This window comes from Diospyros lotus, chromosome 4, assembly GCF_014633365.1.
Source record: "Diospyros lotus cultivar Yz01 chromosome 4, ASM1463336v1, whole genome shotgun sequence".
NCBI classification, from domain to species: Eukaryota; Viridiplantae; Streptophyta; class Magnoliopsida; order Ericales; family Ebenaceae; genus Diospyros; species Diospyros lotus.
The window spans coordinates 41,197,981-41,211,039 of record NC_068341.1 but is presented as its reverse complement, the minus strand read 5'-3'; the positions used below and the strand labels follow the sequence as shown (position 1 = coordinate 41,211,039).

At 35.0% G+C, this 13,059-nt stretch overlaps 1 protein-coding gene across 1 annotated transcript; it reads right to left on the bottom strand.

Annotated features, from left to right (window-relative positions):
* Nucleotides 1-4,188: 4,188 nt before the first annotated feature.
* LOC127799546 (uncharacterized) lies at nt 4,189-12,200 on the bottom strand. Its single transcript, XM_052333675.1, has 5 exons — nt 12,004-12,200; nt 11,419-11,885; nt 7,087-7,213; nt 6,913-6,998; nt 4,189-4,471 (listed from the first exon to the last, which is right to left on the bottom strand). Exons 1-3 carry the CDS (start codon nt 12,059-12,061, stop codon nt 7,202-7,204), a joined length of 537 nt encoding a protein of 178 aa, XP_052189635.1. The 5' UTR covers nt 12,062-12,200; the 3' UTR covers nt 4,189-4,471; nt 6,913-6,998; nt 7,087-7,201.
* Nucleotides 12,201-13,059: the final 859 nt, after the last annotated feature.

Here is a 13,059-nt window from a genome sequence, read left to right as displayed (position 1 = left end):
TAACATATGTCAAAGTGCATCAAGAGAATAAAAAACTCACATTCAATATGGAGGTAACTTGTCGGGCTATGACCACCTCGTCCCGCACTAGGTGCTCTAAGTTACCCTTTCTCTTCTAGCAAAATATTAGGTGCGCAAAGATAAATAATACTATGCCACATAATATGATCATATTGAATGTGTGTGAAACGTGTCACGCATTCACTTCTATATATATATAAATATCATGAATTTCATCTCACAAATTGATGTTATAATTATATATATTTTATGCCCATCTCACAATACCGAATAGTTTTTCCACTCATATCAAGTATGCACACAAAATATAATAATTTACTCAAGAATTAATTTAATCAATTTACTAATGAATTCTTTACAATTTATTTGTATGTATACCAAGCATTTATATATGTATATTTTTATTTATATAATTTGAATTATTCGATTTAAAACATCAAAATCAGATAGAATATATTTTAATATATATATAAATAAATATAATTAAAAAAACAAAAAAAAAAGACTTCTGTATCAAAAATTTTCCTTCACAAAAATGATTATGAGAATGAATTATTTTATATATATATTATTTGGGTGGGACTTCAAATTACAGTAGGTCCGTACATATATATATTTATATTATTTTATTTGGGTGGGCTTCAAATTACTTGGATGCGTGGGTGCTAATAGGAGTGAAACATCCCATAAATGCAAGCTCACAGCAACATATTTATCATTACTTAATAAAAGCAAGCCGCTGCCCAGGAGCATACAAAAGTTGTGAAATTGCCAAAACAAAACCCTTAAGAATCCTTCATATATATATATATATTATTTGGATATTTGTAGGAGATTGACAAAAGCATGGCAACCGAACAGGGGAGTGCGTATATATATATATATATATATAAATGCTTGGCCAACCTCCCTGCTAAGCATTTATATACATATATATATATATAAAGGCTTCCAAATATGCACAAGGGCTGGGCATGCGAATTGGGTGTGTGCATATATATGTGTGTGTACAGATATATAAGTGGGTCAACTGAGAACCTAGGCATTCGAAACAGAGTGCTATATATATAAATCGCATAAGGCATGAGGAATTCGAACAACAAGAAGAGAGAAAGAGGGAAAGAAAACTTTCAGTGAGCAGCTACATTGCCACGCATGAAAGTATATATGTATGAAAATGTAAATGGGTCTGCTGGGAACAGGTATCCATGGCCAAACTATGTATGTATGTATGTATATATATATATATATATATACAAATGGGTTTGCTCTTCTGGCTAACTCATTCAACAAGGGTGGTGCGTATATAAATATGTATATATATACATCTTTATATAATTTAGCTGCTACGGATACAATGAACGAAAATTTGCATCCTTACCTACTAAGGAGATATGCGAGTCCCCGTTGTAACTCAACAAATTTGTGTGAATATGCAATTTACATCAGAGGGCTTACAGCATGCTAGTAAATTGTAGAATGCTACGAATTGTGTAGAATGTAATAAAGGTTGACTAAGAAACTTGTCTGATAAAAATGCAGGGGGTAATTCACATTAAAAGTCACAAAACTTTTGTTTCTTTTGCAATTTGGTTACTAAACTTCAATTGATTGCAAAGTGATCACAAAACTTTCAAATTATTTGTAATATGATCACATTTAAGAATTTCCAGCATGCTTCGCTAGAGTTGATGTCATTCCGATGACGTGGCACTGATTTGTTCATGACGTGGCAATACAGTCACATTGTGTGCTGACTGTGCAAAAAAATAGCTAATAAAATTGTGCCACTTGTCGAAACCCATTTCCCCATAAAACCCATTTCCTCCCCCCTCATTCTTTCTCACTCTCATTTTTCCTTTCTTCTCGGGTGAGCGCAAGACTATTACCATCCCTTGCTCCAGCTGATTCCCGCCATTGCTCCAGCCGTCGTTCTCCTCCATTGCCGCCATCGTCTCCATCTCCGTGCACCGCCCTCATTCTCTCTCTATCTTTCTTTCTTCTCATTCGAGATTGCTGGCCTCCCCTTTTGGTCGCCAATTGCCGCCATTGCTCCAGCCACCGTTCACCTCAGACGCTTCCGCAGCCTCCATTGCCATGCACCGCCTCCTTCGCCATGCGTTACCTCCATCGCCGTGCGCCACCTCCTTCGCCATGCGCTACCTCCATCGCCGTGCGCCGCCTACTTAGCTATGTGCTACCTCCATCACCGTGTGCCTCCGTGACCTGTTGGTTCGCTGCCACCTTCACCTTTGGTCACTGTTGCTTCACTCGCCAGTCATCGCTTCACTGCCGCCTCCGTCTTTGGTCCCTCGCTACTTCGCCTCTGGTCACCGTTGCTGCAAACAGGGGGGTAAAATGGTAAGGTTAAATGGGTTCATTTTATGGTTATGTTAAGCTTTGTTAATATTTTGTTAATTTATGCAAACAGGGAGGTTAATTTATGTTAATGGTAAGCTTAGGATTAACTGTTAATTTATAATATTAATTTTGATATTATAAATTAATTAAAAATTAATATTAAAAAATTAAAAAAAGAAGGGAGCGGCAATCGAAGGCATTGATCTGGAGCAGAAACTATTAAGTAATATTTTTAATTTAAATATCATAGATAATAGTCAAGAAAAATACTCAAAAATTGGAAAAAAAAACATATAAATTTGAAAAGAAAAGACTAATATTGCAACGTGAATATTGTAAGCTATCTACCTACCTTAGAAAGGAATAAAATTATTGCATTATAACTGAAAGTCACGAAGTTTGGCCAAAACCCAAACACCCCCCCCCCCCCTCTCAAAAAAAAGCGATTTCCATCCATTCTCATCCCAATTTTCACCCCTTTCAAATTCTGCAAGTAATAATAGGCTGCTGATGTGATGTTGTAATAAAATATTTATTTTTAAACAAATTACTTTTAATATAATTTGGCTAAATTATCTAACAATACTTTTAATATTTATATATTTCTTTAGTCAAAAGTAAAAATGCAATTTTATTAAGAAAAATAATTTTCTAAATTTTGCAATATTATTGACTTAAAGCAATTGTAATAAATTTTGATAAAAATAAAAGATGACTGTAAAATTAAAATTAAAATAATTATTTATTTAATAATTAACCTAAAATCACATAACTGTTACGAAGAAGTGGTATTAAGATTTAAGTATGCCAGGCAGGCCAGCCAGCTTGCAAAGCATTGCTTGCTGCAATAAATGGTTAATACTTTATCATAATAAATATAAACGAGACACTTTCAGGAGTAATGCCATGTCCACAAAAAAGATCTCTCAAAGATATACATACAATTAATAATAGATTTATTTATATTAAAAAAATATAATATTTTCATAAAATTTAATAATTTTATCCAAAAAAATTAATAACTGTTTGCTCATATATAAAAAGTAATTAATAATAATTTTATTTAAAATTAATAATAAATATAATTAATTTATAACTCTTTTTCTATTTCATTTCAATTAATAATTGGCTCTTATTTGAATTTAATCTATCCAATCCCATTCAATCCTCACTCTCAAATGGATTTCTTGTCGGTGAAAAAATTCATTAAAAAAGCACCATCTATTGTCGAACTTGACTCAGATGACTCAAAATGCACTGTTTAAGATTTAAAAAAATTAATAATAATAACAAATATTGTATGGAAGGGGCGCATTTTGGAATCATGCTATTGTGATCATGTACATTTGCTGTCTGGACTGAAGAAATCCCTTGGAGGTTTATGTGCAGCCAATTAAGCCACACCCCTGCTTCTCTCCCACAAAACCGCACATACAGCAAGTCTGCCAGCACATGAGACCCACTGGCTATAAGTTTCACGGACAGCCAACCCTAACTCACCTTCCTCTCATTTATATTTGGTTACTTTTTTCAGCTATTTTGGGCACTGTACAGACAGGATACCAAGCAATCGGTGCGCTTTTCAGGCCAGGACTGCAAGAAGTTGACTTATGATTTAGGAAGTACTGCTCCAGAGTCTTTTAACAGTGGAGATATTTCAGTATCTCTAGTGTTAACTCTACAATTGACTACTCAAATCCTTATATAATAACTACCTGAAACAGTTAATGCCACTAAAATATCTTTCATGGATGATTGAAACATCATCATCTCAAACAGACACAAGCATTGCTCTGGCTATGGAGCTGTACAATGTCGTGACTTTCCCCATGTTACCATTATCTTAAAAGAAAGTGTTGAGCACAAAAAAGAGGTAACAATGGAAGTTGAATGCCTTCTGCAATTAACTTCTACAAAACAATCACAAGTAATGAGAAATTTACATGGCATATTTTTACATCAGAATAAGATCAACAATATCTGTGACAAGGAGAGTTCTACTCTAACATGATAAACAATCTCTGCCAGTAGACTATAAGCCAATGGCCTCAATGTCTCAAAACATGCTCGGCCAGTTCCCACAAGAACCCTGAAAAAGAAGAAGACAGGAAATATCCAGAATAGGACCCAGCACCAGTACTCTTATTTGCTCAAAATATGCTATCAGATTTGCATGGAACATAGTCCAGAGGTCTACAAGCATGATTTGAAGGAAAGAGACAAACAAGTTAATGCCCACAAACTGGAGAGTTTCTTAACCATACGCCCATGTGATACAATAAGGAAAGAAAGCACAGCCTGCATTCTAAAGAGAGCGAACCACAGAAAGCCCACATATTTTGATGATCAAGAACCCATTTCATAGGCTACATATTTGGACATTGGAGAATTGATTTCATATTTCAAAACAAAAGAGTGAATTATTAGAATAAAAGGCATGGTCTCCCCTCTATAATTTTGTTATTTTAGTCTTTTCCTTCCCCTTTTTTCTCAATATTTAAAGTACATAAAAATATTCAAGGCCATTATCGAAGACCAAATGCACATAGAGCATTGTTACACAATAACTCTTTTACTCCCTCCTGACAAGGGTAGGTAAAAATATGGGATGCATGTGCCAAGCATGTACATAGAGTACACAATTAAATCTCTCATTTTTAAATTATGTTTGCAGAAGAAGAAACTCACATTTGATAGTAAAGAAAGGAACATCCCCTTTCACATAAATAGCAAATAAAAATCCCACTCTTCATCTATATTTCATTTAAATTCAAGTATATTCCTAAGCAATAACATATTTATCTTAATGTCATATGCTGCGGATCATGTTCTAATATTCGCAATATGTCCATGTACCCATACACAGTTTTGTATTTATATCCTATATCCTAAGATATACTACACTTGGACACACACATGCATTTGATACTCATAATTGGAAAAAAAAATCCTAACAATCCAATTGTTCCAGAGGTTGATGCATGGCAAACAGTTGAGGAGAAAATGGGGCTCTTAACTGATTTCTTATAGAATTGACCAGCCTAATGAGAGAGAGACGTTTGGTAGCTGATGAAAGGGTTGTCAAGACAATAAATGTACACGCAGCCTCAGGTATGAAGCAATTCTTTCATACATGAACTGATTCTGTGTATGTCCCTAAGCTGCGCTGGTATCTCCACTATATGGAAAAGGGAAATGGAGTGAGGGGGCAGAAAATTTCTGCGTGGCATCCAAGAATAACTCCCTGTTTTGGTTTGGTTTCCTACATGTGTGTATATATATTCAGCTGTGTGGTAAGGAAAGAACCAAAGAGAAAAGAGGAGGAAACCACAGAGCAGGGGTGGAAAAGAGAGGGAGAGAGTTGCTGTGTTGCGCGCGTGCATATACGCTGCTGCATAAAAACAGGGGAAATGCACAAAGGAACTGCCATGATGTTGCTGAAACAAGGAGACACAAGCAGTTAGAGGCCTTTGATGTGTAGCACAAGCTGAGATTCTACTCTCTTGCATGTGGGAAGATCTACATTAATGGAAATCTCACTGGTTCATAATGGATACTGATGATCTCGCATGGTGAAGGGTCAGTTGCTGCATTTGTTGCAATTGGAACAATTGAAAGTAAGAAATATATATACATAGGAATGCTACTTGCTGCCGATGTTTTGTTAACAAACTGTTGAGTCAAGAAAATTAGTATGATTATGTACATATATGATATAAATATATATATATATGTGTGTGTGTGTGTGTGTGTGTGTGTGTATAACACGGAAGTAGAGAAGTGTTTACACAGTACATATATATAAATAATTTTCATATTATGCATATAAGGATTAGAATAAGAGTTTTAAAAAAATCATTAGTAGCATAGTTTCCAAAATATGCAATGGTGTTAAAAAAGAAATTAGTCATGCTTCCATTGTCGATAATTCCCTCTCACTCTTTGTGTTTCATCAGTTTGGGGCAGACTTGCATCTCCATTACAAGTCTGCCTTCCATCTCATTCTTCTTCTTCTTCTTCCACCTCCTCCCACTCTCTTATTCTTAACACGAGCTTGGTTAAATCTAACCAAACTTAGGTTTAACTAACACTGTTTGAGGGCAAACTAATGGAGGGGGAATCTGCAAAAAAAGCAAACCACAAGGACTTTTAGAGACATTTTTAAACCACAAGATGTCTCCATGTAAATGACCAAAACCACAGGGGAGTCTAGGGGTAATTTACCCAAAAATATCTCTCATCGTAGCCAAAATAGCACTTCAACAACAGAAAGTAGAAAATAGCAAAAACGGATGCAAAGGGATTCATATAACTTTTCTTTTCAAACAATGAAGAGTAGTAAAAAAGGACAAAGAGAATGAAACAAACACAGATTCCAATTTTGTTAACCAATACACAGTAAGAAGAAGGGAAGTTGCTGGCATGATTGTATTGTCTTACAAACTCTACATTATAAATAAATGGGTATGAGCATAATATAAAATGTAAGGAACAAACAAGAAAAGTGCAAAGTGCAGATAATATTGTTACCTGTCTTCCAAGAGTGTGTCAATCAAAGGGAAAAAGCCTCTCTTAAAATCTGTCCCAAGAACATGCTTCAAGGCTACCAACAATTCCTGAACACAACATGTATAAATTTAGAGACAAAAGTAAGCAGCATGAAGGGGAAGGGACAAGAGCAAAGGAAAATTATCAAATTATCACCTTCCGGATGGAAACAGAGTCAGAACAAGTAACAAGGAGGTTGACAACGCTTTTACAAATACTCTCTTCATGTTGCTTGATATAATCAGAAAAACTCTTCAAGAGGTAACTTAAGTTAAGAAACGGTCTGCAGTAGCAGAAAAGAATCAGTATCAGGTAAGAGTTGCTGCTTAAAAAGATTAAGAAAGACCCAAACTTCATTTAGCATAAACTTGTGCTCATTTTAGGTACATAGTTTTCATGTCATGCTTGATAATTTGCCACAGCAGAATCCAAAAATATTATGTTAAATAGCAGTCATATTGCTTCCTCAGTCCAACGATTGCAAATAATTTTAACAGACTCCTCTACTTCCCTTCTCACTTTCACCATCTTTCTTCCTCTCCCTCTATCCCTTTTGCAATTTCAAACTATTCATTTATCAATTACCAATTTCTCATTATTCCAAATATTATCTTTGCCTCAAAAACAGAAATCAACGGACTACAGTCGAATGAGACAAATCAATTTAAAAAAAAAATAGAAAAGGAAAAAAACAAACAGCCAAAACAAGAAAAGACAAAAAGAAAAACACAAACCAAATGTGGTGCAACTAGTACTTCAGTGCCTTAATGAATTTCATTTTTTTCTTATAACTCTAACAAATCAGCAGCTCCCCACTGCATTTTTTATAGTGACATTTGCTATAGCAATTCCTTGAGCCAAATCATTTACGGTATTCCTTGGACAATAGATAACTATAAAAATATAGTTGATTAAAATATGTTTACCCTGACTATCTGATCAATGTCAATGCTAAAGTCATACACTATCATTGTGCAACTGATTTTGTAATAACTTCCGAAAGTCAAAAAGAACTGCTCAATAGACCCTAACATCCATGTCTGTCCACATCCTATCAGTAAAAACTGCTCAATAGCTTGCATATCCACATTGCTAGATGTTAGGATAGTTAAGTTTATGAAAGCAACAGAAATATTTAAAACTGAGATTTCATTTTCTAGGGGTGTAATCATTAAACTTTGGCATTGATCAAACATCAAATACTCTTAATTATAAAAAGAGAGAGGATAAAGGAATGCAAAATTGAAGAAAAGCATAGCCATGAGAGAGAACTAGAGGTCTTTAGCCCCTTCTAGATTTTCTTTATAACTTCCAAACAATTCCCATCCCACAAGATGAGTTGATTACATTACCATTGAATAACGTTAGGGTATAAAGGCTAGCATTAGATTATGCACTGTCATGAATACAACACATTTATGATTGGTGGCATCATAGTTCTAAAAGGCGCGAGGCGCAAAGGATCCTGGAGCCCGAGGCGCGAGGCACACGAGGTGAGACGCGCATTTGCGAAGCGAGGCGCACCTTTTAGAAAAAAAACTCAAAATCTTGTAAAATCATAAAAAAACTATCAAATTATCAATAATAACACATGCATATCATTAATGTTTCATTATCTTCAAATTCCAAACTAATAACATCAAAGTTGATTCATTCATCATGCAATTTCAAAACTAGAAACATCATCAAAGTTCAAACTTAAAGTCTCAAACTCAAACAAGTATCAATCATCGTGCAAAGTTCAAACAAACATATAAACACTACAAGTCCACAATCAATAAAGAAGTTTTAATCATCATCATCATCATCATCATACCCTTCACCAAATTGAAAATCATCATCTTACGGTGCCATATTTTGCTCATCCCTGTTATTTTTTTTCTTTTGTATGTACTCTCCAATCTCTTGTTTTATTGATGGAGGACATTTTGGAATAGCTTTAGTATTCTCCACAATCAATAAACACTACAAGTCCACAATCAAGAAAATGTTTTTATTTTGAAAAATGTTATTTTTCTAGGTTTGGAAGATTAGCGCATTTTTTCTAAGTCTGGAAGATTAGTGCATTATAAGGAGACATATAAGAAAATATTTTCATTTTGAAAAACTATCTCCCGATATTTTGATAGCTAATATTCATTGTTGTTAAAATGATTTTTAATGAATTTTTCGAAAAATAGTAGGTATGTATTTTGGGGGTGGTAAAATCTCTAAATCCTGAGTTTGTACTAAAACCAAAATTCTATTTTCTTATTGTTATGGATTTTGATTTTTTAGATATTTTTATTGAATCCAAATGGGGGGTACTTTCTTATCTACATTTATGTATTAAAGTAAATGAAAGGTAAAATATAAATAAAAGAAAATGTGGACATTTACTTAAACTACAGAACTGTAAATAAATTGTGATGTATACATGCTGGAGCTGAGAAGAGGGGAGGTAGGAGAGGAGAGGAAGAGAGGATGCAGGCACGGGTTTCATGAGACGTGCCTCGCGCCTCAGCGCCTTACCTTGCAAGGTGAGGGCCTTGTTGAAACCGCCTCGCCTCAGCCCAGGCGAGGCGCCAAACTGGCGCCTTGCGCCTAGGCGCGCCTTTAATAACTATGGGTGGCATTATTAGCAACCATCTAAAAACCATGAGTATACATATAAATATGAACAAAAACAACTGATACAGTGATTTGGGAGAATAGGATACTGAGAAGGCAGTCATACACCAAAGACTTAATATTTTAAATGTTTTATTAACTATAACAAAATATCAAGTCTTTATCCCACTATGTGGAGTTGGTTACATGTATTCTAGTCTTCCAATCATAAATGTTTTGTAAGCTATGTCTATATAAAATAAATAGCAACCTACAAAAAATATTGAAAAAAACAATAATTCAATACAATTTAGAGATTAAACACGATTCAACATACAAAAATTCATTTCATCTATAACCATATCAGAAAAGATATGTAAAAAACTAAACTCAATAGTACACTTGGTAATATTTTTACATGAAAATTTTTAAGTTTGATTATTTCAAGATCAATAATGAAATAAGTTGACACCCAATATAAATAATTATTTGGAAAACTAGACGCCATATTTAGATTAAATATTGTTTTCCATATAATGTTATGGAAGTAAAAAGTCGTATATCACTCGGAAAACTAAAATAACTTCAGGTTGATTATTCTTAAAGATAAACTAGTTTTTCTTAAGCTCAAGTTTTGTTGAACCTTAACGTGCAAAACTGCCAAAGAAACCTACTATAGTTCAACTCACCTTTAAATGTTTGCACTAACTAATGACACACAAGTGGTCAAGTATTATAGTATTCTCATATATTAAAAAAATTAAGTTGAATAATAAATAAAAATCCAACTATTTCAGTTATCAACACATACCTCACAAGAGAAATACATGCAAATAAAATGCGCGCGTGTGTGAGAGAGAGAGAGGGGCAGAGACATATAGTTCTCTTTCCTTGTCCCCCAAAATCCAACTACTTCAATCATCAACATGTACGTCACAAGATAAATGCATGCAAAATAAATTATGCACACATTATGCGTGTGCAAGCACGCGTGTGTGGATGAGAGAGAGAGAGGGAGAGGAACAAAGATTTAGCTCTCTCCCCTTTTCCCTTGTGTTCAAAAAATTAAGAACTAACTGAAAAAAATTTAATTGTTGCACCAATTATTTCCTTCCTTGCTTCTTTTGCAAAAGAGGTAGAGGAAGACCAAACAAAACTTGGTTGAACGACTCTTAGATATTATACAAGTTATAAGAGCCTTAAAGAAGAAAAGGCTATAGATAGAAATGACTACCAAGATAGAATTCATGTAGTCAACCAAGCATTAGTGGGATTAAAGCTTGATATGTTGTTATGTGAGAAGAATACTGATAAAGGCTCCTACAAAGATAATTGATGGAATGGCACATGTCTTTAGCCAAAAAGGTTGAGGAATACCGAGAAAAACTTAGTGAGACACTCTTATCATTGAGCTAGAATTCATGTAATTGACCCATTAAGGCTTGATACATAAAGGTTCTTTTTTACAATAATATGTTTCTCATATTCATTCAATTGCTATAGAGCAGGAAAAAAACACACAAGGAATCTACAAACAAACGACAATAATAAGACTCCAAAGATTTTTTTTGTTATTTCCCATGGGCTTTTAGGAACTTATGCTCACCTCCTTAACTTTCATTTAACACGCAGGAGAAATATGCTACAAAATATAGTTCCCATCAAATTAAATCAACTGGTTGTCAGTTAAAACGGTATCACCACCATAAGTTCAATACAACATTAATGGAAGTAGCATACATAAGTAAGCTGAAAGCCCATCAGTTGCCGTAGCACACTAACTGAGAATAATTCACAGATTAGTTGTGTTAGACTAAGTAGAAGTCGAACGTATAGATAACGTTTCGGTGCCATCCATGTAATAGTATAGGAAAAGTTAGAACGAAGGGCGAATCTAACCTTAACTTGTGCACCCTTTAGCTCAATGAAATGACTTTTTAAATGAGGCGGAGCCTTTTCCGGACCCGGAACAGATATAGCCGTAACCATCAAAGGCAGCAACTGAGGAATGTTAGTCTGAACAAGCCTGCTATACAACTGAAACAGAAACATGACCACGAATATTATACGGATGCAAATTAAGCCATTTTCCTCATTATCAGTGGTAAGCACGTGCATTGTGACCTTGAGGAGCTCCTGAACAAAGGGCCGAAGCACCTCGCTGTGGGGCAGGTGATTGAGTATCTCCACAACAATGTTCCGGAGCTTGTGCTCCGGGTTGTCAACGAATTGTGGCTTCGTTATCTGATACAAGATCGCAGAGAACGCCCGGAAGTAACATTTCAGGAAATTCAAGTACTCCCCTTTGTGAGTAATCTCCAGACTGTCGCGGACCTCCATTACCATTTGAAGCCTCCCTTGGATTGCTGCATCCAATTGACAAAAAATTAAAAACACGCAACCATCACCAGTTCATCCCTCAAAAACACAGACTAACAGCAACGATTAAAAAAAAAAACAGATAGAGAGCTATGAGTCCCTTACGGAGGTCGGGTTCGATAAGATAGCGAGAGTGTTGCTCGAAATTCTGAATTTGACTCATGGTTGTGGCGTCGGCCTCGACGCTTGGCCGACAATGATGGACAACTCCGAACCGCGATTCGCTTCTTGCTAGGGTTTTTTGAACCGACAATCAAATTCACACTCCTATTTGATTGAAGCAGCAAGAACGGAAACTAGGTCGCTGCTAAACACGACTCCCAGCTAGGGTTGTTGAGAAATCAACGAGGATTCTAGAGATTAAACGCAACCGTGACGACGAAAGCTTGCTCGCACGATCACGCTCACTTGCCCTCACTATACACTGCTGCCGGCTGTCTCTCCCATGGAGACTCGAAGGAGTGACTCGTCATCGTTGCGCAATAAATAGACAAATATTCCTCACATACGTGCCCAAATTGAAGATCCTTCAGCTTTCTTTTTTTTTTTTTTCTGTTTGACCCCTCATCTTTCAAAAAATACAATAAGGCCCCCCTCAATGTCTATTCTATTTCTTTCTTATTACATAGCCAGCGCATCCAATTTAGTGTTCAAACCCCTAAGTTTTCAAAATATCATTTATATAGTTTGTTTGAGTGGTGTTTGTTAATTAAGGTATTGGAAAAAAAGTTAAATACAAGAAATATTTATAATATTTGTTATTTTTAATGTATTTATTAAAGTTATCTAATTTTTTCTAAAAAAACTCTCACGTGATCTCTCAAAATAAATTTATTACATCCCCTCAAAATAAATTTATTTAATATTTTAAAAATAATCCAAAATTATCCATATGCCTTTAAAAGTACTTTCCTAATTATTTTCTCATTGTTTATTATCTTCCTTGACTATTATTATTCATCTTCTTCCTCCCATTGTTTGTCTGGCCACTGAGCTTCCCCACCTTTCATCTTCTTCCTTGCCACTGAACTATTCAGCCGCCATTGGTCTCCTTTTGCCATTTGTTTCACCATTCAACGACCATTGGTCTTCCCCTTCATTCGTCCACTGGTATTTCTTCGATCTTCCTTCGATCCACTTAGCTTCATCAATATTCTTGCA

Bases quoted from the DNA above. Each gene is read 5' to 3' on its own strand.
- LOC127799546 (XM_052333675.1), bottom strand. From the start codon at position 12,061: ATGAGTCAAATTCAGAATTTCGAGCAACACTCTCGCTATCTTATCGAA. The intron at 11,886-12,003 runs GTAAGGGACTCA...AATTGGATGCAG, and splicing joins TCTTATCGAACCCGACCTCC to CAATCCAAGGGAGGCTTCAA.